Consider the following 23983-nt stretch of genomic DNA (forward strand, 5'->3'; position numbering starts at 1 on the left):
TATGGAAAAATTATTACTTGTTTCAATTCAGTGTTTTGGTAGAGTTAGGGATTCTGTGTTTTTTCTTTTCCCAGTGATATTTGGCACAATGAGCTTATATGTGTTTTGGGGTTAACAGCCAGCTGCCGAGGATGGTAGACCTTGGTTCCTGGTTGACAACCAATTACAGAAGTCATTTCCTGGTAGACACAAAAAATTACCAACAGTAGCATTGCATCTGTAATGTTTGTTGACTTTTTTAAAAAGTTTATTCTTTTTCTTTTCCTGTGAACATCAAGTGTGCTGAGTCTTCTTCCTTCCTTCCAACAGTCCTACACCTAGCCTTGGTAATGCCTTATATAATGTGAAATCACAAAGAAACTGTTAAGGTCATGTCATCTCAAGACTCTCTCCCACCTTTTCATATTTTTTCTTCCTGAAAGCAGTCCAACTGAAAGTAATTAATGCTCCACTGGAACAGTAGAAATGGCTGTAGGAGTATTTGTGATATGGTAATGAATGAAATTAAAAGACGCTCACTCCTTGGAAGGAAAGTTATGACCAACCCAAATAGCATATTCAAAAGCAGAGACATTACTTTGCCAACTAAGGTCCATCTAGTCAAGGCTATGGTTTTTCCAGTAGTCATATATGGATGTGAGAGTTGGAATGTGAAGAAAGCTGAGTGCCAAAGAATTGATGATTTTGAACTGTGGTGTTGGAGAAGACTCTTGAAAGTCCCTTGGACTGCAAGGAGATCCAACCAGTCCATTCTAAAGGAGATCAGTCCTGGGTGTTCTTTGGAAGGAATGATGCTAAAGCTGAAACTCCAGTACTTTGGCCACCTCATGCGAAGAGTTGACTCATGGGAAAAGACTCTGATGCTGGGAGGGATTGGGGGCAGGAGGAGAAGGGGACGACAGAGGATGAGATGGCTGGATGGCATCACTGACTCGATGGACATGAGTTTGAGTGAACTCAGGGAGTTGGTGATGGGCAGGGAGGCCTGGTGTGCTATGATTCATGGGGTCACAAAGAGTCGGACACAACTGAGTGACTGAACTGAACTGAACTGAATGCAAGAGACAGAAAAGACATGGGTTCGACCCCTGGGTCAGGAAGATCCCCTGGAAGAGGGTAACCCATTCCGGTATTCTCACCTGGGAAATCCCATGGGCAGGCTGGCAGGTTATAGTCCATAGGGTCGCCAGGAGCCAGACACAACTGAATGACTGAGGATACACATTTATCCACAGAACAGAGCTGAATTAACATCTGCTAAATAGCTGGCCCCACCTGAATGGAAAGATGTAGCACAGAATGGATGTGACAGCCTCACTCTGTTAACCCTCAGGGATATGTAATTCTAAGAAAGGAAACCTTTCCTCTGCCCAGAAATGTCATGTCTAGTAACTGCAAGCATGTGTTCCAAGAGTACTTCAAAATGGTGGCAAGATGGACTTCCCTGGTGGTTCCACTGGTAAAGAATCCGCCTGCGATGCGGGAGAGCTGGCTCCCATCTCTGGGTTGGGAAGATCCCTTGTAGCGGGGAATGGCTACCCACTCCAGTATTCTGGCCTGGAGAATTCCATGGACTGTAGAGTCTATGGGGTTGCAAAGAGTCAGACACGACTGAGTGACTTTTAACACTTTAAGGGTTACAGAATGATTAGCGAGGCCTGCAAGGCACCCACACATTGTGTTGTGGATTGACTTACATTCCAACTCCCAAAAAAAGAGAGGTTGGAGTCCTAATCTCAAGGCAAGAATGTGACCTTATTTTGGAAATAAGAGTTTCTACAAAGGTTATCAAGTTTAAATGAAGTCATTAGGGTGGGCCCTCATCCAGTGTGACTGGTGTCCTAATAAAAGATGAGAAATTTGGACACAGACAGAGATGCACACGGGGAGAAAGATATGGGAAGATTGGATTATGCAATCACAAGTCAAGAAACCACCAGAAACTGGGAGAGAGATCTGGAACAGACCCTTCCCTAGCACTTCATGAGGGATCATGGCCCAGCACACACTTTGATACCAGGCTTCTAGCCTCCAGAATTGACAGGCAATAAATATCTATTTTTCAAGCCATGTATTTTATGGCACTTTGTTACAGCAGTTCCTAGGAAATAAATACAAGGGGCAAGAATATGAGGTCACCTATTAATAATCCTCCACTGGAATATGAATGGCCTCATTTACCTCTGAATGGTTGGCCCAGTGCCTGGAAGAGAAGATGCTCAATTTAAAAAATTTGTTGACGTGAATAATATGAAGAGAAGATAATAGGAAGTTTCCCCTTTGTCAATGCTGTGTGGCAAAAGCAAGTCACACGTCGTTCTGACAGGTGTTCTCTGGAAGAAAAGCAAAGATTCAGTGCTGACATAGGAGAGAAGAGACACCTGGATGGAAGATCCCAGCCAAGTGGGTGAGGAACTGAGTGAGGAGACTGGCCGTGTCTGGGTTTGGGGTCACATCTCTAGGGCATCTGGGGGAAAATTAAGGTGAAGGAGATTATCATTAACCTCAATATGATATTTTGTTTTATTGGAGACCCAGGCTAACAACGTGCTTTGAGTGAAGAAGGCACAAATGCCATATACTCTGGGATTGAACATCATCCGATGAGGTTACCCTACTCATTTTAAAACGTGATCTCACTGTGTTAGCTCATTTGTCAGCCCCACATTATTTGCATGAAGTATTTTCAGGTAAATATCATATTTCAGTAGGATGTTCATGAACCATAGCCAATAAAAAATGGAAAATTAGCATACTGGCAGAGCTTAACTCTCAAGGAGGTAGGCTCTTTAGTTCAAAAGCAATAAAATTTAGCTAATATGGGATAATCTTAGAGCTTTCCAACACCAAGCTGACAGATCTCCTGGGCAGGTTTCAGATCCACTCCCACAAGTTATTCACACAAGTTCTCCTCAAAGAAAATTCACGTTGGCTTCAATGGGTGACCAAGAACTTCAGGATGTGACTGAAGTAGAAGTCTATCCCCAGACAGACTCCCATGGATGCAAATTTTCTGGAATCAGAAAATAATACTTAACTATAGTTGCTATTAACAGTTGTTACCTACTTACAACTCACTGAATGCCTTTCTTACCTTATCTTTTGAAGTTATCCTGAAGACCCATCCAATATGAATGTACTTCTAGAGAGAAATATTATTATGATTGCTCTTTTATAGATCAAGCATTGAGGACTCACACAGGGCAAGTTACCTGCCCATGTTCATTCAGCTACTGAGCCAGAGGGTCAACATTTGAACCTCCGTTTTCTGACTCCCAAATAGTCCCACTCTGAGTCCTCCTTCTAATTTATACGATGTCATTTACCATTACCCAGTGTCCATCCTTCTTTACCATGACATATCTGTGTGAGACGTAAAGGTGAAACAGGGAGCCATCAACTATGGTTCTGGAGGTTATCTCTTCTTTCTTCTACTTAGCAAATTTTTAAGAACTGAGAGCAGTAAGAACTGATACTATTATGATTAAAAAGACAAAGAAAAAATAACACAATCTCTGCTACATAAGTTTATCTGCAGGCACCATACATCCAAGATTTTTGAGAGCACTAATTGTAAACTTTTAGATGACTTATTACTATTGGAGTGCAGAGAATGACGTTACCCTCAAAGACAGATGAAGCCCAGGTGGTGCTAGTGGCAACGAACCCACCTGCCAATGCAGGAGACATAAGAGACGCAGATTCGATCCCTGGGTTAGGAAGATCCCCTGGAGGAGGAACTGGCAACCCACTCCACAATTCTTGCCTGGAGCATCCCATGGATAGAGGAGCCTGGTGGGCCACAGTCCATAGGGATGCGAAGAGTCAGACATGACTGAATGAGATGCCCTAGTGTATTAGGTAAATTACAGTACTTAGACCTCCAGTCTCTGGGAAAAAATCAAAAAGGCTAGAACAAAAAAATAAACACCCTCAAGGAATGACAAGAAAGCTTCCTTCAAATAACCATAATGCTGACATCCTGGATAGGCCAATCCAAAACAAAACAAAAACTCAGGACAAATGAGATTGGCTGCACTGTAAACCCCAAAACCTCATATAACGGTTGTTACAGGAAAAGCAACCACTGTTCACTGAGCAGCCTCTATGTGTCAATACATTACATAAACTCTCCCTTAATCATTGCTTCCTTTTTTTTTTCTGATGATAAAAACTGATACTTAAAGAAGCAAAGGGAACTGCCCAACATGGCTAGTACATGGTAGAGCCAATATCTGGGTGTAGTTTTGATGCTAAACGATGTTGTCTTTCCATTGAACTGATTTTAAATTAGCACACATCCTAACCCTAATCTGACTTTTCTATCCAGACTGCATGCAGGTTATAAAACAAGGCCTTCATAACAAAGCATGGACCCTGCATTGGTAGACACCAGTCTTAGGAAAAGGAACATACTTGAAGAAGGGGAGGTTCCTTTCTCTTAGTAGAAGCTAATGCAGGTGAAGTATTAGTAACATCTTACATAAAAACCAGAATGAACTTTTTGGCCAGCCCAATCCTGTATTTATGGCAAGAATGTCTCATTTGACTCAACAGTCCCCAGATTTCAGTTCCTCACACAGAAGAGAAAAAATCAGAGACAGAAAGATCCCTTCCTCAAAATTGGCTCATTTGGAGACAGACAGAAATTTCAATTATGCTACTTTTTGTGATTTTTAAGACTCACTGTGAGGTTTTGAGACAACAATATTTAAACATTATCAGACAGAAATGGGTGAAAGGAATGTATTTTGTTCACAGTCTTTCAGGGACCTGCTGCCTTCACTTTCCTCCTATTCAAAACAGCAAAAATCAAAACAGCATAGAAAGTCAAATGAAAGCAAGAAAGAATACAAATGTTCCTGGCTCTAGTTCCATTTTATTTCTTTCCATTAGCATCAAAATAAAGGGTAAATTCAAGAATGTAAAAGGCCTGGGCTCTTAGAGAATGAAGATAATATCTACTTTTCCTTCCTCGACACGACACATCGTGATATGTATATTTTATGGTGGTTACACTGAAGCGATTAATTCATAACATGACAGAAGCAGCTCGCAAACAGACTTACAGCTTATTTTTAATAAGTGCTAATACATTTATGCCTTTCTTGCCAGACTCCCCTTCTACAAACATTTGGCTTCCCAGATTATATCCATGAAAATTAATGATCTGTCGCTAGGCTTGCCTATGTCTTAATGAAGTAGTTATTCAGAGTGATTGAAGTCAGGTGTGAGAAACCTGTTTCTCCCATGGATGATAAAGCCCTTTCCTCATTCTTTGCACACATTTAATTAGGCAAAAGCCAAAATAAATAATACTAATCACTCTCACACAATGATTCTGCATATTTCAACAAGTGAAAAGGGTTTGTTGGGGTTTGAAAGCTCTTCTGCATGGAAAGGGCAATAAACAGAAGACATATCAAAAATTCAAATGCATCTATAAATTCTTTGCTTTCTGAAAAGCAAAATGCATGAGGCATACAAGTGAGCATCTTTATGGACCAACTCATAACCCACAGGGCTAAGTGCTGTGAATAAAAGAAAAAAGGGGGGAAGTTGACAAAGAGTAACTGAAGGTGGAGCAGTCAGAGAAGGCCCTCCAAAGAGATGGTTGTTGGAAGTAAAATCCACACGCTACCAAGACCTGGCAAGAGGAGATATGGGGGAAGAAAGATTTAGGCAGAAGGAACACAAAGTACAAAGACCCAGGGGCAGAAGACTTTTGTCACTATGGGCATGATTTCCTAACCTTGACATGAGTAATATGTGGGGATGAATAATGCATGGGTGTTGTGATGTGCATTGTAGAATGTGCACTGTAAGTTGTTTAGGAGTGTCCACGGGCTCAACCCACTACATACCAGTAGTACCCTACCCTCCTGAAGTTATGACAGCCCTCGTGTTTCTGCTGCTGCTGCTAAGTCGCTTCAGTCATGTCCGACTCTGTGCGACCCCATGGACTGCAGCCTACCAGGCTTCTCTGTCCATGGGATTCTCCAGGCAAGAACACTGGAGTGGGTTGCCATTTCCTTCTCCAATGCATGAAAGTGGAAAGTGAAAGTGAAGTTGCTCAGTCGTGTCTGACTCTTAGCGACCCCATGGGCTGCAGCCTACCAGGCTCCTCCATCCATGGGATTTTCCGGGCAACAGTACTGGAGTGGGGTGCCATTGCCTTTTCCTCTTGTGTTTCTCGACACTGCCAAATGTCCCCAGGGTGGGGGGAGTACCTCCCATGGTTAAGAATTACCATGTCAGGGATTCCCTGGTGACTCACTGGTAAAGAATATGCCTGCCAATGCAGGAGACACAGCTTTGATCCTTGATCCAGGAAGATCCCACATGCCATGGAGCAACTAGGCCCATGCATCACAACTATTGAGCCTGTGCTCCAGAGCCTGGGGATGGCAACTACTAAGGCCATGTACTACAGCTACTGAATCCCATGCGTTCTAGAGCCTATGTGCCACAACAAAAGAAGCCACCGCAATGAGAAACTGCACTGCAAATGTGCACTGCAAAGAAGAGTAGCCCAACTTGTGCCAGCTGGAGAAAAGTCCGTGCAGCAATGAAGACTCAGCACAGCCAAAAATAAAAATAAAGAAAGAAAAATTTAAAAGAAGTTCTATGTTAGAGAAAAAGATGGAACAAGCAGAAGACTTGCATCTACAGCAAAGAAATACAATTATGCAGGGCTAAGTTAGCCACACCAGCACTACTGGAAGCCTCACAACCTCACAGAGGCTTGTTGTCTGGCATACTGTAGGGTCCCATGTCTAATTCACACGGACCAAATTTTAGTCTGACAAAACTAGAGACTTCATCACTGTCTCCAGGAACATCGTCTCCAGGAACCAGGGCACACCGAGGTGCTCTATGCCCATGTCCATCCTCAGCACCCTCACCAGGCTTTGTACCCACTCTTCCAGCCTAAGACATGACACCAGGCTCACCACAGCCTGCCTTCAAGAGCTCTGCCTTCACGTTTATCAGTTAAGGCCTTGGTTCTCTGCAGAATAGAGAAAACTTACCATATCAGGAACCAAGAGAGCTGAATGAGCCAGGATTTGAGAGAGAATGGTGTCATGACGATGATGACTGTAGAAGGTATCTTCTTGGGGCCAAGAAAAAAGAAATGAGCAATAAGGACTCTGAAATGTAATGCACTCTTTCCTATAAACCTGTCTTGTCAATTTTGTTTATCTATAAAATGGGATCACTTTTATTAAATATTAATACTTGTTTCATCAAAGATAAGTATGAAGAAAAACAAACTCTAGTATCATTCCATTAAAAACCATGGACTCATGAAAAAAAGGGAGGCAGAGAAACACAAGTTGTGAAGCAGCAGTGAATTACCCCAGGAAAGTTATCTTTGCTCCAGGGTAAATTACTATTATAATTATTATATATATATATATATATAATTACTATATATAACTGTAAAATACAGTTATGAATATGTTGACTAGGAGCAGGAGAAAGGCTTATCTTTGCTCTGAGGCTCCAAACTAGACAATACTCCACAAAGCCTGTGCCAAGAAAAAGAACATTCCAGTCCTCTCTTTGAGAGGGTGTGAATTCATTAAACACATCTTCCATTTCTAAGTAAGTCTGTATGACTCAGCCATAAAAGGGAATGAAACTGGGTCATCTGTAGTGATGTGGATGGACCTAGAGTCTGTTATACAGAGTGAAGTAAGAAAGAGAAAACCAAGAGTCTTCTGTTAACAAATATATGTGGAATCTAGAAAAATGGTACAAATGAACCTATCAGATACAATGGAGAGAATGGATATAAGGACACGGTGGGGCATGGGTGGGAGAAACTGACACGTATACACTGGGATTGACATAAATACACCACCATGTGCTGAACAGATAGCTAGTGGGAAGCTGTTGTGGAGCACAGGGAGCTCATCTCAGGGCTCTGTGATGGCCTGTGGGTCGAATGGACTGGGAGGGAGGGGACACATGTATACATATAACTGATTCATTTCCTTGTACAACAGAAACTAACAACATTGTAAAGCATTTACACTCCAATAAAAAAGTAAAGGAAAAAATAAGCTTCATGTGATTTAGTTAATTAAACTTAAAAAGTCTATAGACTTTTTTTATAGTGATATTTGAGTATTTTACATTCTTCCTTCTATATCTTATTTCCCAAAAACTGTAATTTTGTAAGGTTATTTTATAAATAAGGGCTAGTACAAGTGTTACTTTATTCTGGGTAGGACAAAGCTGATGGTCTTTTTATGTTTCACCTAGCCCTTATTTAGCATTAATATGTTCCATAAAGTTCTAGGCATTTTACCCACCACACAACAGTACCATGAGGTGGGTTTATTTCCCTCAATTTAAAGATAGGAAAAACAGGCACAGAGAGACCAAGTGATTTGAACAAAGTTGCACAGAGTTGCACAAATCCTAGGCAGGATTTGAACCCAAGCAGAGTTGATGAGTCAACCACTCCCCATATTGCTTCTCAAGGACAACTCAGAAGGAAAAGAGACAAGTACCACTTGTTTGCTTTTCTTTGGATAGAATCAAGAAACATATTTCTCATAAGAATTAAAGGGCTTCATTACAGAAAGTAGGACTTTAAGGTAATCACAGGGAAAAAAATTTGCTGACTATTTGGTTTTAAAGATAATACACCAGATTAGGTTCATGCCTTGGATCCCAGTCTCTGAAAAGTTAAGAAAAAAATAATAACAGGTTGCTAATCATCAGTTGCCAACTATCATGAGAAATGGGGGCAAGGGGGTAATGGAGGAGGATGGGATGACCTCACAGGAGACTCTGTGGTCACTGCTTCACTTTCCGGCAGCACCATGATCAATCTCATGGAATCTGATATTAAACAGAAATCTTTGTGTTCTCTGTTTTCCTGAATACTTCACTCTCAAGGTCGTTAGACCGCCTGTATCTTTTCATTTTCCTCACTTCTCTGCAACACAATACAGGAACATGCTACACTCTAGACAAGCACCTGGAGACTGTAATTTCAGGTTTGCGTGCGTGGCCTCAAACAACAAAACCCAGAGTTCCATTACTGACATAAACACATTTCCTGATAAATTGAAGCCTTCTGGGCTTCCTGTGGGCAATGCTGATGTCACTACAGACTCTGAAAGAAAGAATATTATTTGGATAGACAGAAATTTGAGTCAAAAGAGCATACCTGATGGAAAGATGGCAGAGCTCTGCATGCATTTCTTTGGTCAGGTGTTGGCATAAAAAAATAGTTAGCAACTTTCAAGAGTTCCCTAATCAACAATCCATTTTAATACTCACAGACTGTAAGTATGAAAATCTTTACTTTTCCCCAATCATTAGGCAAATGCTGCTGCTGCTAAGTCGCTTCAGTCGTGTCCGACTGTGCGGCTGCCCATAGATGGCAGCCCACGAGGCTCCCCTATCCCTGGGATTCTCCAGGCAAGAACACTGGAGTGGGTTGCCCTTTCCTTCTCCAATGCATGAAAGTGAAAAGTGAAAGTGAAGTCACTGAGTCTTGTCCGACTCAGCGACCCCACGGACTGCGGCCCACCAGGCTCCTCCGTCCAATTGCTAGAAATATATAAATATATGATTCTTTAATGATGCATTCATCCTTCAACCAGAGATGGAATAGGGGGAGTTTATAAGTGGATAAATCTATTTCTAGACAGAATAATGGAAGAGAGTTTGCAGGCAGACAATTGAAGAAGAATGCCACAATCTTTGTGTAAAGTGGGATGAACCAGATTGGACTCTGAAGCCCAGGAGTCCAAGACAAATTCCATTACTCAATCAACAAACACTCAATGAGTTGCTACTTTTCTCTAGGAACTGTAAGTTGCAGTATCTCACTTAATCCTCTCCCAAGGATCCTGTTACAAACATCTCTGTCACATAAAGACTTTTTAATCTTTAATCAGATTAGAGCCCAAATCTATGACAGACTAAGTCCCTTGCCCAGGCTCTGGGCCTTATAGAAGCCACATGTGGAATCTACCCAGATCTAACTGTGCACCAAGAGCTCAATAAATGATAGTTCTGGGCTGCTGATCGTAATGATGCATATCAGCCTCAGGATTCCAGCCCGGCACACAGCTCTCAGTAAAGACTTCTGACTCAGTGACTGCATTGCACATTTCACCCACTCTGAAAGCTGCCACACTGAATCCCAGAGGACCATTCACTTACCCATCTGGCACCAGTCTGTGAACTCTTGGAAGGCACACCAGTCACTTACCTGCCTTCCCAGGTCCTGGCTGGTGTTGCCTGCAAAGGGCGGCTGGATCTGGCTTTGAAGCTCAGATTTGAATCCTTGCTGTGGCACTTATTCAGGCATCTGCAAACTCTGCAAAGAGCCAGATAGTAAATATTTTCAGCTTTGCAGACTATGAGGACTGTTGCAAATGCCTAGATTCTGCTGCTGTAGCACAGAAGGAGCCAAAGATGAATGAGTAAGTGTGACTGGGTTCCAACCCAACTTGATCCATGGAAATGTGAATTTCATATCATTTACTTCTGTCAAGAAATGTTATATTCTGTTTTGGATTGTTTCCCCAACCTTTTGAAAATAATAAAAATGAAAAAAAAACTATTCTCAGTTCACAAACCATACAAACCCAGGGGAAGGGCCCTACTTTGATGACTTTAATATTTATCAAGCATGTGACCTTGGGCATATAATACTGATACATCTCTATGTGACTCCATTTTATCACCTGTACAGTGATAACATCCCCCTCAGAGGGTTTTTGCAAAGATTCTGTTAATTCGTGACAAGCACTTGGAACATCACGTGGCAGATGAGGTATGCTCAATCAGTGTTGCTATCACTGCTGTTATACTCTATTTCCTAACAAATGATTTTTTTTAACACATTTCAGAGTGACCAGAGTCCTGAGCCAAGGACAGGGCAGAGAGGAGCAGGCAATGATGGGAAGGATGACGGTGGAAATAAACATAGAACAAGCAACTTAAGACACAAGTTAACCATGATTCATAAGAAAGTACAAGCATCTCCCTGAGTTTCTCCTACAGGGCTTGTCATGCAGTGTTCACATAGGTGCCTTGATCTAGCCTTTCTCTCTTGGTAAAGCATCCTCTCATGGTCCCCCTGCCTGCATCCCGCACAGCATGACAGGAGTAGTTACACCACTAAAGAGGACAAATGTTTTTCTCTTCTCAGGGTACTCACCTTTCTTCGGGTCATAGCACCTCAACTTTGGGGAAAGACCCCCATCCCGGTCCAGCTTTCTACCCCTAGCACAAGATGTGAGGCTGTGAGTGACCCTGGCTGTGCCAGGCAGTGTGTTCCACCAGCCTGGCCACAGCCATGGATCCAAGAGCAAGCTCTGATTTAAACTGGCTTAAGAAAAGCTGATTCAAAGATTTCGCTGGAGTTCATCGAAAGGACTGATGCTGAAGCTCCAATATTCTGACCACCTAAGGTGAAGAACTGACTCTTTGGAAAAGACCCTAATGCTGGGAAAGATTGAAGGCAGGAGGAGAAGGGGATGACCGAGGATGAGATGGTTGGATGGCATCATCGACTCAATGGACAAGAGTCTGAGCAAACTCTGGGAGATAATGAAGGACAGGGAAGCCTGGCATGCTGCTGTCCATGGGGTCGCAAAAAGTCAGACGTGACTGAGTAACTAAACAACAACAACTTGGGAAAGAGAAAATATTTTTCAACACGGTTAACCTCTGACAATGTGAATCTTGAGTTTCCAGAAGCTATAATCTGTCTTATGGAGAAACTGCCTGAGACAGAAGCCAAGGATATGGAACTGAATTCTGGGGGTGGGGAGAAGGGATGAGCAGGGAGACAGTGGGGAGAGAGAGGGGAAGAGAGATACAGACAGACTTCAAGGCCTGAATAAGTCACTTGAGCCCTGAATCGTGCTATGGCTGAACAGGATTCCTGAACTTTCCTGGTATATAATCCATTAAATGCTTCTTTCAGGTGTGCAGCAGTTGACGTTGGAGTTTGGTTACCCAACACGCCATTGGTACAGCTGGGGTGTAACTAGGGGATAAGACTGTCCCATACAACTCTGGAACTAAAGCCTCCTGAGAATTATGAATGACTTGGCCCAAAGCTTTGAGATTCATTGAAGATGTTGTACCATTGATGATGCTGTAGGCCCTCGGTCTATAAGGTCTCCTGAGTAACAGCCAGCCTGGGAGGTCTCTGTCTTCTCTTAACTTACCCCAGAACCTCAAAGGATCTTGATTAACAAAACCACAGCAAAGACTCCCAAGTTGCAGTGAATTCTCCTAGACATTGGGCCTTTCATGTCCTTTTGGTTTCCCTGCATGTGTGCTCAGTAACTTGTCATATCAGACTCTTTGTGACCCCATGGACTATAGCCTTCCAGGCTACTCTGTCCATGGGATTCTCCAATGGGTTTCCATGCCCTCCTCCAGGGGATCTTCCCAACCCAGGGATTGAACCTGCATCTCTTACATCTCCTGCACTGGCAGGTGGGTTCTTTACCACTAGGGCCACCTGGGAAGCCCCTGGCTCCCTGATTCACCCCTAAAGATGGAACACAAACAAATTCCTTTATTCAGCCCACACAGCTCTCCTTCCCTAAGTAATAAGGCTTTTAAAATTGCTTTAAACAAGTGTCAAAACTAGAGGCCCTCGACATGGAGAATTCTATTCTTATCTCAGCCAGTGTCTAGTCATTTCAATATAACCAATCCATCCCCCAGACTAGTGGCTACATTTGAGAGTGGAATATCCCCATCCCAGCCCTGATAAGGGGCCAGATTTCAAGCTCAGCCCTATTTATGTCCTTCACATACAAAGAAATCACCTTGACCCAAACATGATCAGCTAACAAGGCACCATTTTCTAAAAGCGTTCAGAAAACGTGTTTTCCTAAAATGCTATCTCCATCAGACACTAAAAAGTAACCATTCCCCATGGTCAAATAAGTGTTTACAGTTTTCAGATAATCAAAGGTAGGGACAGGACTTCTCAAGTCTCTAATACAGTCAAGTGCCAAGCTCACTAAAATGGAAGACAGCATGCATAATATGTCTCAAACTCATTTAACTGTGGGGTTTTGTTAGCTTGTTTGTTTGGAATGCCTAAGACATGTCTGCAAGTATCACATGGAAGACCTGTAAGAAATGTAAGGGCTCACTGTTCAACTGTCCAGGTGAAGACACCTCTGAGTGGACAATGATGAAGAACTACAGTTCCCCGTGGTTTGCAGAAGAGCTGCTCTATTTCAGTATCACCAAGTCTCACCCAGCCGGCTCAAGCCTTCTCTTCCCTCTTCTTAGTTGAAGTCCCATGTAGTTCACCACTGGTGTTGATTACGAAAGTGACAGCTGATGCTTGGCCAGGAAAGAGCTGTTATAGGCTGAGTTCCCTGTGACCACAGCCACTCAAGTTGCCCTATCTTCCACTCTGGGGGAATCACAGCATTCAATCCTTCATATCATAGCCCCGCCTCAAATGCCCACAATCCAGATCCCAGAGCAACAGCAAAACAGATGGAAGGATCGCTCCTTCCAGGTTGATTTTTATTGCTATTATGGTACCATTCGGTCTCATTCCACATCATTATATTTGATAACTGTCATAAACCTGAAATCACTGCTATTTGATTTCAGCACAAAAGTCATTCCCACCACTGAACCATGCCAGGCTCAATCAACAAACCCTTGTCAGCCTCCCTTCCATATGCATGGCAATAACTTGCCTGGTCATTCATTTAGAAAACTCAAGGCAAAGGCAGTAGGCAGGTGCTCAGCTGTCCTCAGACCCCAGGAGAAACACTCTAGCTCTCTCTCGTTCTCTCTTATGTATTTGTTTCTTTTTGGCTACACTGGATCTTCGTTGCTGTGCACGGGCTTTCTCTAGTTACGGCGAGCAGGGGCTACTCATCATTGCAGTGCAGTGGCTTCTCTTATCTCAGACTAGGGGCTATAGAGCAAGCAGGTTTCAGTAGTTGTCGTGTGCGGGCAGTTGCTCCACGGCATGTGGGATCTTCCTGGACCAGGGATCGAACCCATGTCTCCTGCACTAGCAGGCGGATTCTTTACCACTGACCCACCAGAGAAGTCCTCTAGCTCTCTTTTTAAGGGAAGATCACAGCAAGGGGACAAGATTCTCTTTAACCTATACTCAAATCTGGGGCTTGGAAGTTCACAAATAAGAAAATGGAAATATTTATAGTGTCTGATCAGGATCCTAGGAAGAAGTGATTTTGATCCTTTGATTCTTTTTTGCTGGTTTTCAAAAACAGTGAATAGCTCAGTTGCTCGGGGTCTAGTGTGACAGAAGTTGTGGTCTGGGGTTCAATTCCCTGTTAATTCCCAGAGCAAAGCTCCAGTCCCTCAGGCAGGATAAAGTGGAGAGCAGGGAAGGGGGCCTTGTATTTCCACATGGTCAGAATTACTGTTTATTTTTCACTACAGAGAAATTATTAATCTACATTATCATGTTTGGCTTGTGTTTCTTTCTTTCTTGTCAATTTTTTCTTCTTACAGAAATTCACTTAGGTTGAGATCTGTGGCAACGTGAAGGCACTCCTGCAGGACCCCAACCTGCCCCAGAAACAGCTTCATTTTGCTTTACAAGAGCTTGAGAGAGATGTCATGAGGCTTTGCCAGCCCTCCTATCTGAACACAAAAGCTAAACACTGGAGGTATCAGCTACAAATACGAACTGTGCAACCAGATGGATCTGGATTTAAATCTGGTTCCCTAAAAAAAATAAATAAATAAATCTGGTTCTCTCTACCTTCTTGCTGCAAGAACTGGGGAGAGTTACAAATCTCCAAGACAATGGTGCCCACATCTCTAAAATGGGGATAATATTTGAAACAACCTCGGAGGCTTATGGGAACAAAATGCTTAGCCCAGCGTCTGACACAGAGTAAGTACATCAGAAAAGAAGGTACATAATTTTCCTTTTTTTCCTAAAAGAGTAAGAGCATAAACTCTTGATTCAGACTCTGAGTCCAAATTCTGGTCCAGTCACTTACTGGTTCTGGCACTGTTGGGTGAATTCTTAAATATCTGTGCCTCACTTTCCTTAACTATAGAAAATGAGAATACACCTGTCACATCATGCTATGGGAGAATAAATGAATGAACTCATGCAGAGGACTTAGTGTAGTAAATGCTATATAAGTGCTATCTGTTACTCTCTAAATCCATGCCTCCAGCCCAATCAGCCTTGAATGCCACTCTGACAGGAACCCACAAGTCAGGTATCCTGAACACCCCTGTTGTCTTGATGATTTAAGGACACAGCAGGTATCTAACCTGATTAGAGATGCTTAATGAGTGAAATGTGACTTGGAGTCTCTCAGAGTGGAAAGATCATGGGTGAGAGAGTCTGGAGGTCTTGGACTCAGTTTACCTATGTAGTTAGCCACATGGCTGCGTGTCTGATCTAGAAAAGGACACTTACATGTAGTGGAGCCTGTGGGGCTCACCAAAGACCCCTCCCGGGGTGCACACTGCTGACCTGCAGCTTCTAGGAATGGCAGCTGTGGCCATTCACCCCTGCCACCCTTGCTGCCAACTACCCCCTGGCTGCAGGGAACTGCCTCACCCAGGGTCACAGGCCTTCTCAATGGCTGCCTTTCACTTGGGCACAAAGCCCTAGCCTCTCATCTAAAATACAGCACAAATGTATACATGCAAAACAGAAACAGACTCTCAGATACAGAAAACAAATTTGTGGTTACGCAAGGGGAGAAGAATCCCAGGGACAGGGGAGCCTGGTGGGCTGCCATCTATGGGGTCGCATAGAGTTGGACACGACTGAAGCGACTTAGCAGCGGCAGCAGCAAGGGGAGAAAGAATTGGGGAGGGGCAATTTAGGGGCATGAAATTAACAGATACAAACTGCAATGTATAAATTAGATAAAGAATAAGAATATACTCTATGGCACAGGGAATTATAGTCATTATCTGGTAATAACCTGTAATGGAGTATAATCTGCAAAAATACTGAACCACTAGGCTTTATACCTGAAGCCAACATAGAAATGTCAATCAACTATACTTCTATTAAAAAATAAAAGTCCCACCCTTCACCTTACTTTGTGATAACTCTGAATACACATTCAGCCCCAAGGCTCCCCTTAAAGGAAATGGAGGAGCTTCAGTGGCAATTCCACTGTAAAATAGCTATTTCCCTAAATAATGAAAGTTCATTGGTTTCTGACCAATAAAAACCACGGACCCTAAATGGCACATGAAGGAAGGGCTCTCACCATCATTTGCCTAAAATTATCTAATTATCATGGGAACTATTTAATCTGCTCTGAGCTCTGAACACCTTTTCCTTTCAAAATGCATTTATCATGAAAAATCTAGTATTAGTGGAGTTTTAACTCAAGAATCCCAGCTGGTTTCTAATGCTTGAATTCAGGGTAATCTATGATACTGTATTTCAAGCTAGATGGTTATATTAGAATACACAAATTCCATGAGACAGAATTTTGTTTAACTGAATTATTAGTGGACATTTCCCTCCACATGAAGGAGCTCCAGAGACTGCGATGCTCCCAACCTTTCCTCCACCCTCGTGGACAAAGAAAATCATAATGCCATGCAGGGTAGCATAAGCTGTGAAGTTCTGGGGTTGACTATTAGAAAACCCACTTGCCTTATTCTTGTTTGCCTTACTACTTTGGCTTATATCTTAACTTGGATGGCTTATACCCTTATAGTATATAATAAGACTCTGAAATGAGAATTCTGACAGGATTATGACACTAGAATCCAATCTAGGCTGTCAGGCTGCATTTCTACTGAGGCTATGACATGACAATACTGGGCATGACAAATTTCTGGGGGTTTCCTTGTCATAAATAGGGAGGTAGGACCCAGTTTAGTATTAATCACTCTGTTTAGTGAGCCTCTCAAGAACCAAAGTCTCATGGGGTTTGTGGAGTAAAGAGCAGGTACAGGAAGCAGTTGAGAAGAAAAAAAATCTATTGAAATTACTCTTCAGTTAAAATGGAAATTTTTTTGCTTATTAATTGTTTTTGGAGTATAGGTGATTTACAACATTGTGTTATTTTCTGTTGTACAGCAAAGTGAATCAGTTACACGTTAACACAGATCCACTCTTTTCCTGGATTCTATTTCTATATACACCATTACAGAGTATTGAGTAGAGTTCCCTGTGCTGTTCAATAGATTCTTATTAGTTATCTACTTTATATACAGCAGTGTATATATGCCAATCCCAATCTCCCAATTTAGCCCTCCCCCAGCTTTTCCCCCCTTGGAGAAGGAAATGGCAACCCACTCCAGTGTTCTTGCCTGGAGAATCCCGGGGACGGGGGAGCCTGGTGGGCTGCGTCTATGGGGTCGCACAGAGTCAGACACGACTGAAGTGACTTAGCAACAGTAGCAGCAGCTTTTCCCCCCACCAGTAATCACAAGTTTGTTTTCTACATCTGTGACTCAATTTCTGTTTCACAAATAGGTTCATTTGTATCAATTTTTTAGATTTAACATGTAAGAGATATCATATATTTGTCTTTCTCTGTCTGACTTATTCCACTTAATGTGACAATCGGTAGGTCCAACCATGTTGCTGCAAATCATGTTATTTCATTATTTTTATGGCTGAGTAATATTTCATTGTATATATGTACCACACCTTCATTATCTATCCTCTCATCAACAGACATTTAGGTTGCTTCTATGTCCTGGCTATTGTTAACCGTGCTGCAATGAACACTGGGGTGCATGTATCCTTTTGAATTATGGTTTTCTCCGGATAGATGCCCAGGAGTGGGATTGTTGGGCCATACGGTAGTTCTATTTTAAACCCCAAAGTATTCATGGAGATAAACAGGCTTACTGGCTACACAGGCGTTTTTCTAGGATAATTCCTGTTCTACACAACATACAAATCTCTCTTGCCCTCACTTCGATGGGCCCTATACTCACAACCAGAAGCATTTCCCTCTGTTCCTGGTCAGATCACATTTAAGGAAAATCTCCAAACTGCCCCCTGGGAAAATTGTATCAATAGTGTAAGAGGGGTTCATCCAGTGAAAGTATTGGTCTCCAGAAGTCTGTGAAAACAATCCAAGTATTCTGGGAGAAAAATAAACAATAAAGCTCAATCTGAAATCAGAGATTCGGTGGCCTGAGAATATGTGGGGGAGACGAAACTGAATGAGTATTTGTAAGATTTTTCCCTTCCTCATGATGATCCCATGACAACTGGGGGTTTTCTCAGGTGCTTTTGTGTCCCGATTCCAGTATATCAAATTCGAGTTCTTACAGAATATGTGATTCCCCACTGACATTGAATTCCATCTCCTAAAAGTCCACCCACTCCTCTCCATTCATATGGTCAAGCTTGCAGCGTCTCTCTCCTGGTCTCAGGCAACATCCTGCTAGCTAATACCCTGGCATCCTATCCTGCTCCCTGGCATCTCAGTTTCTATGCAGCCATCTGAAAACGTTACCAGGTCCAAGCTTGCTCTGCTCTCTGAGCAAGAGGCCAATGAATATGAGAGAAGAGGTATTGAGGCAAGGAAGATGACTTTATTCATAAAGCCACTGATGAAGAAGATTGCAAACCAATGTCTCAAAATAACTTATCTTGTCAGGGCCTGGATGCCAGGTTTTTCTATGGATCAGAGACAGGAGGAGGTGAGGAAACCAAGTAAAAAGCCCATTAATTTTGCAAATACCTCCTAGAACAGCAAGCCTCAGACAGGGGGTATGCGTTAATTTCTTCTTTCCTGCCATCTACTGGTGGACACTGTTCTTAACAAAGGCATGTTAGCTTAACAATCAGGCAGAGAAGCAGGATTCTCTGAGGCGGGCCATTATGTGTGATTATAATAACAAAAGCAATGGAAAGCAAGTCAAAGAAACATCTCCAACATGGAGTCAGAGTTAACTTCTACCTGCAATAAGAGGGCACATTTACTAAAAGGCTGTGTCCTCAAATAGCTAGGAGCTGGCCTGGTAATATCACTATATATTAGAGTTGCTAGGAACTAGTCTCCCCTCTAAAAATGAGGCCTGAGTAGTCCGGCTGACTATAAGTAATTTTACTTATTATCAACATCAGACAACATGTGATGGACCAAGACAAAAGCAAGACCTCTCTGTCAACACACCTGAAAAGACAAAACATAAAAACTGTATGAAGTACAAAAATAGCCAAATCTACCCCATGCTCATTCACACCTGAATAATGATACTGCTGCTTCTTAAGTAATTATAGCTGCAGCCTTGATCATTTCCTCTCTTATAAGATTAGATTTGTTAAGAATTCCAATCATAGAATGATGCCATTCTAAGACAGCACACAATCCAGAACAAAGTATCACATCCCTGAAACTTCTTCAAAGCACATAACACAGCCCCAGGTCTCTAAGTCACAGGTCCCCAACTTCCAGTATCTAATGCCTGATGATCTGAGGTGGGGCTGATGTAATAATAATAAAGTGAAGTCGCTCAGTCATGTCTGACTCTTTGCGACCCCATGGACTGTAGGCTACCAGGCTCCTCTGTCCATGGGATTTTCCAGGCAAGAAAATACTGGAAAGGGTTTGCCAGTATTGGAGAGGGTTGCCATTTCCTTCTCCAGGAGATCTTCCCGACCCAGGGATTGAACCCGGGTCTCCCGCATTGTAGGCAGATATCTTACCGTCTGAGCCACCAAGTGTGCAATAAATGTAATGCATTTGAATCATCCGAAAACAGTCCCCCTCTACCCCAGTCCGTGGAAAAACTGTCTTCCGTGAAACTAGTCCCTGGTGCCAAAAAGGCTGGGGACTGCTGGTCTATGTCCTTTTTAACCCCTTCTTATAGAGACATCTCTGCTTCTCTGTGAGTATTTTCCCCTGTTGCCATGCGCATTGAACCAGTTTCTGGAACCACAGGCGTGCTCTAGTGGTCTCTGGCTGTAGAGCACTGACCACCGCTTAGCTCAAAAAACACAGAGCTCTTCAACCAGACCGCTTGGGTTCAAATCCCATTTCTGCCACTTACTCTCCAGCACTTACTTCCCAGGCCAAGTGACACAACTTTGCTGTGTCTTGATATGCCTGTTCATAACACAGGGACGATCTAATTGTGTTACTTCTTTCCATTTTTCTGAGAATTAGTCAGTAATACATGTAAAGTACATGGAATACATTATAACACACAGTTGTATCATTTCAACAGGGATGTTCTCTACTACTTGAGTAGGCAAGTAGACAGTTGCAGCTTTTTAAACACATGGAATGCTTGCCCAGAGAAGTAAAAAAGTTTTTTTCACTTGGAAAAAAAAAATGGCATCGTCCTGTATCACCCATGGATGCTAAGACACCCATAAACATACACACACACCACAGCCATCAAATACACCATGACTCCTGTTGGCCCCCTGAACCTGTGGACGGTGAGCTAAACTTGCAGCACTGGGAATATCACTTAGATATGCTACAACCCTTGGAATGACTGCACTCTCTCCTGCCTGAATAATGCTATCAAGTTATACAGATCATTTCAATCTTAACAATCAGAATGTCACCAAGAAAGAAATTTAACAAGATCCTGTTTAGCATCTCTCTGATTACACTAGTGAAGACATTAAAATACCTTAAACAGGGGCTTTTTTAGAAGGTGGTCATGAGAACAGAAATTAGATTGGAAGAAACCTCCAAAATGCAGCTTAAGAAGCAATCACCAAAGATTTTCAAAATCTCAGCGGTGACTGAAGCCACTGTCACATAAGAAATAAGGAAATAGGTCCAGAAAGAGACGTCGTGTCTTCATCCCCAACTGGGACTGTACTAAAAATACTACTCAAAAGATCGCAACCTTTCCTATCACACCACATGTATTCGCTACAGCTTACTTCAACATAAATCTAATGCATTTCAGTATGTGGGCTAATGGAGAGTATATTCCATTTCTACAAACATGGTAGACTCTCCCACCAAAAATAAAACATGGCAAGTACTTTTAAATCCTCATAAATTCAACAATGATGTAGCAAGAAAATAAAGAACACTGAGGGCAAAACTAAGTGAATAGAGGAACAACACTGAAGCCAGCTTTCAACTTTAGGACAACAGCTACATCTGTTGAAATGAACCACTGGTTTTCTTGTTCATACCAGGCTCAAAAGAGCAAAAGACCAAATTAAGGGACATCCACCTCATCAAGCCAAGAATGCAAAGAATTGAATTTTTTGAAAATGGATGAATTGGGGGGGGGGGGGGTGGAATGTGCTTTCTATCAGGGGACTGCAAGGAAAGTTGCCTTGCTAGAATTTTGACAGTGTGACAAATTCCCAGAATTTGTAACCCACAAGCTAGCATTCATGTAAGCTCACAGCCTACATTCACTCCATGGGTGACTCATCAAACCTCACACTAACAATTTAGTCTTAAGTGCCTCCCTTCTGGTAGCACCCCAAGCACTTAGCAGAAGCAACTCAAATTTGTTCTTGGGATAATCCACCCTCATCCCAGGATCTGAGGAATCCTCAGTGATAATATTCCAGGAAATTTCTTCTCATAATAGGGATTCATTAAAGACAAAAGTTTAATGACAGAGACCAGGTCAGTGATTACAAGAGGCCAGAGGTAAATAACTTACTCAGAGTCTCTTAGGACAAAGATCCATCTACTCTCAGAGCTACTGGTTGCTCTCCATTGCTTCATGGGGTAATGAGATCCCTGTCAGTGCTGCTAAGTCACTTCAGTCGTGTCCGACTCTGTGCAACCCCATAGACGGCAGCCCACCAGGCTCCCCCATCCCTGGGATTCTCCAAGCAAGAATACTGGAGTGGGTTGCCATTTCCTTCTCCAATGCATGAAAGTGAAAAATGAAAGTGAAGTCGTGTCTGACTCTTAGTGACCCCATGGATTGCAGCCCACCAGGCTCCTCCGTCCATGGGATTTTTCAGGCAGGAGTACTGGAGTGGGGTGCCATTGCCTTCCCCATCCCTGTCATTAGAGGTAATTAAAACTCCAGCTAGGTAATAAAATATCAGAGATGTTACAGAATGAATTCATGCTTTGGAGTTTGAAATAAATAGTTCCTCCACTTTTTTGATTGATGACTCATAGAAAAAGTGACTCAAGAAATAAGTGCTTTAAAATTTTTTGTGCCATCAGCAAATATGTATCAGTATACCAACTTTATGAAAATTGTGGAGATAAGTTCAGTTAGGAAGACAGAAAAATGTAAGACCTGTTCCTCACTCTTTAAAAATTTATAAGATTACCAGGAAGAGGAGTCATTAAAACTTGAAAAGTTAAACAGCATGAAACAGTTTAGTTGTTACATACAGCAATGATATGAAATAGACCATGAATAAGAGCATGTCTGGCCTTCCCAGGTGGCTCAATGGTAAAGAATCTGCCTGCCAATGCAGGAGATGTGGGTTTGATCCCTGGGCTGGGAAGATCCCCTGGAGGAAAAAAATAGCAACTCACTCCAGTTTTCTTGCCTCAGAAAACCCATGGACAGAGGAGACTGGTGGGCTACAGTCCACAGGGTTGCAAAGAATCAGACATGAACAAGCAAATGAGCACTACCAAGAGCATGTTCAATTTCCAAATTTGATGTACTGACCCTGAGGAGATGGAAAGGAGAAGAGTTCACTTGGTATCTTCCACACATCCCCCCAGGCCCCACCTCTATCCTGTCTCTATCTTTCAAGTCCATCACATGGACTGAGGATACATCGTGTATCCATATAGATATATCAACAGACCCTTTCGTTTCAGATTCAGTCAATGGGAAGTACGGCAGATCAAGAACATTGGGTAAGAGTGAAGTGAGGGTGTTTAATACTCTGGTGCCCATCTTGTGCATTCATGCAAGCTCCCAGCGTTCATCTCTCTAGAACCCTCTCAAAGGTCTCGTCACTCCTCCTCTGTTTTTTTCCTTCAGTCTACAGACGATAATGGTTCTCAGCTCTCACTAGTCTCAGGGAATTTTGCCATCTCTTCTTGGTTTTCCTTAAGCTTGATCCCAACTTTGTAAATCATCCATTTATTAAATGATCTTCAAATAACTCAATTTAAGTTTGTCTTTTGGTGGAATCCTGACTGACCTGGTGGAGAAAGAAGGATTTACTTGGTTATTGGGATCAGGGAAAACTTTATAGATTGGAGCAGAGTCTTGAAGTATGAGTAGTTCAACATTATCCTGTTTACAGGGCTTCTCCAAGAGTTCATGATTATATTAGACACAGACAAGGAGTCAAAATCAAAACAAAAGACAATGAAGAAGCACACAGCCTACTGAGGATATAGTGGACCAAGATGATTTCAGGGAGAAGAGTGTGTGTGTGTGTGCACATGAGGCAAAAGAAAGGAGAAAGACATCCAAAGAGTATTTACTGAGCTCATACTATAAGCCAAGCACTGTGCTAGTTACTCCGGAAGCAATGATGATCAAAACACACTGTCTGTATCTTCCTCGAGTGTATTAGTCACCTATTGCTGTGTAACAAATTATCCAAAGACTCAGCAGCTTAAAACAACAGTCAACTTTTTGCTCATTCTTCCACTCCTTTGGGGGTCAATTATTTCAGATTGCTTTAGCTAGGAAGTTCTTGTTTGGGTTTCTCATGAGTTTCCAGTCAAGATGTCAGCTATGGCTACAGGCATCAGAAGGCTAGTTTGAAACTAGAAGATTTGATTCCAGAGTGGCTCATTAACATAGCAAAAAAGTTTACTCTGGATGTTGTCAGGAGGTCCTGTAACAGAGACTTCTCTCTGATGCTGCTTGAATGTCCTCATGACATGGCAGCTGGATTCCCCCAGAGCCAGCGATCCACAAAAGAGCAAGGTTGAAGCCATAATGTAGCCCCAGAAGCCACCATCTGTCATTTCCACAGTACCATACTGGCCACAGAGGTTAGCCATAGTCCTGGTGGGAGAGGAATATATACAGACAGGGCTGCAAGAAAGGAAGTATCACTGGGAGTCCTCCTGGAGATTGGTTATGACACAGCTTA

At 42.5% G+C, this 23983-nt stretch overlaps 1 protein-coding gene across 28 annotated transcripts in view; it reads right to left on the minus strand.

The window, feature by feature from the left end:
• LOC123330947 overlaps positions 1-23983 on the minus strand; it is a 419147-nt gene that overhangs the window by 197717 nt on the left and 197447 nt on the right. For 20 of the 28 annotated variants that reach the window (XM_044933629.2, XM_044933630.2, XM_044933631.1 and 17 more), the window contains one exon: positions 10241-10348. In XM_044933629.2, the coding sequence (XP_044789564.1) occupies positions 10241-10348 (108 nt within the window). Of the gene's footprint in view, positions 1-2184; positions 3014-4853; positions 5648-7031; positions 7115-10240; positions 10349-23983 lie in introns of those variants that run through there. The other 8 variants (XR_006547261.1, XR_006547249.1, XR_006547255.1 and 5 more) reach the window with 8 other exon arrangements.

This window comes from Bubalus bubalis, chromosome 21 (genome assembly GCF_019923935.1).
Source record: "Bubalus bubalis isolate 160015118507 breed Murrah chromosome 21, NDDB_SH_1, whole genome shotgun sequence".
NCBI lineage: Eukaryota > Metazoa > Chordata > Mammalia > Artiodactyla > Bovidae > Bubalus > Bubalus bubalis.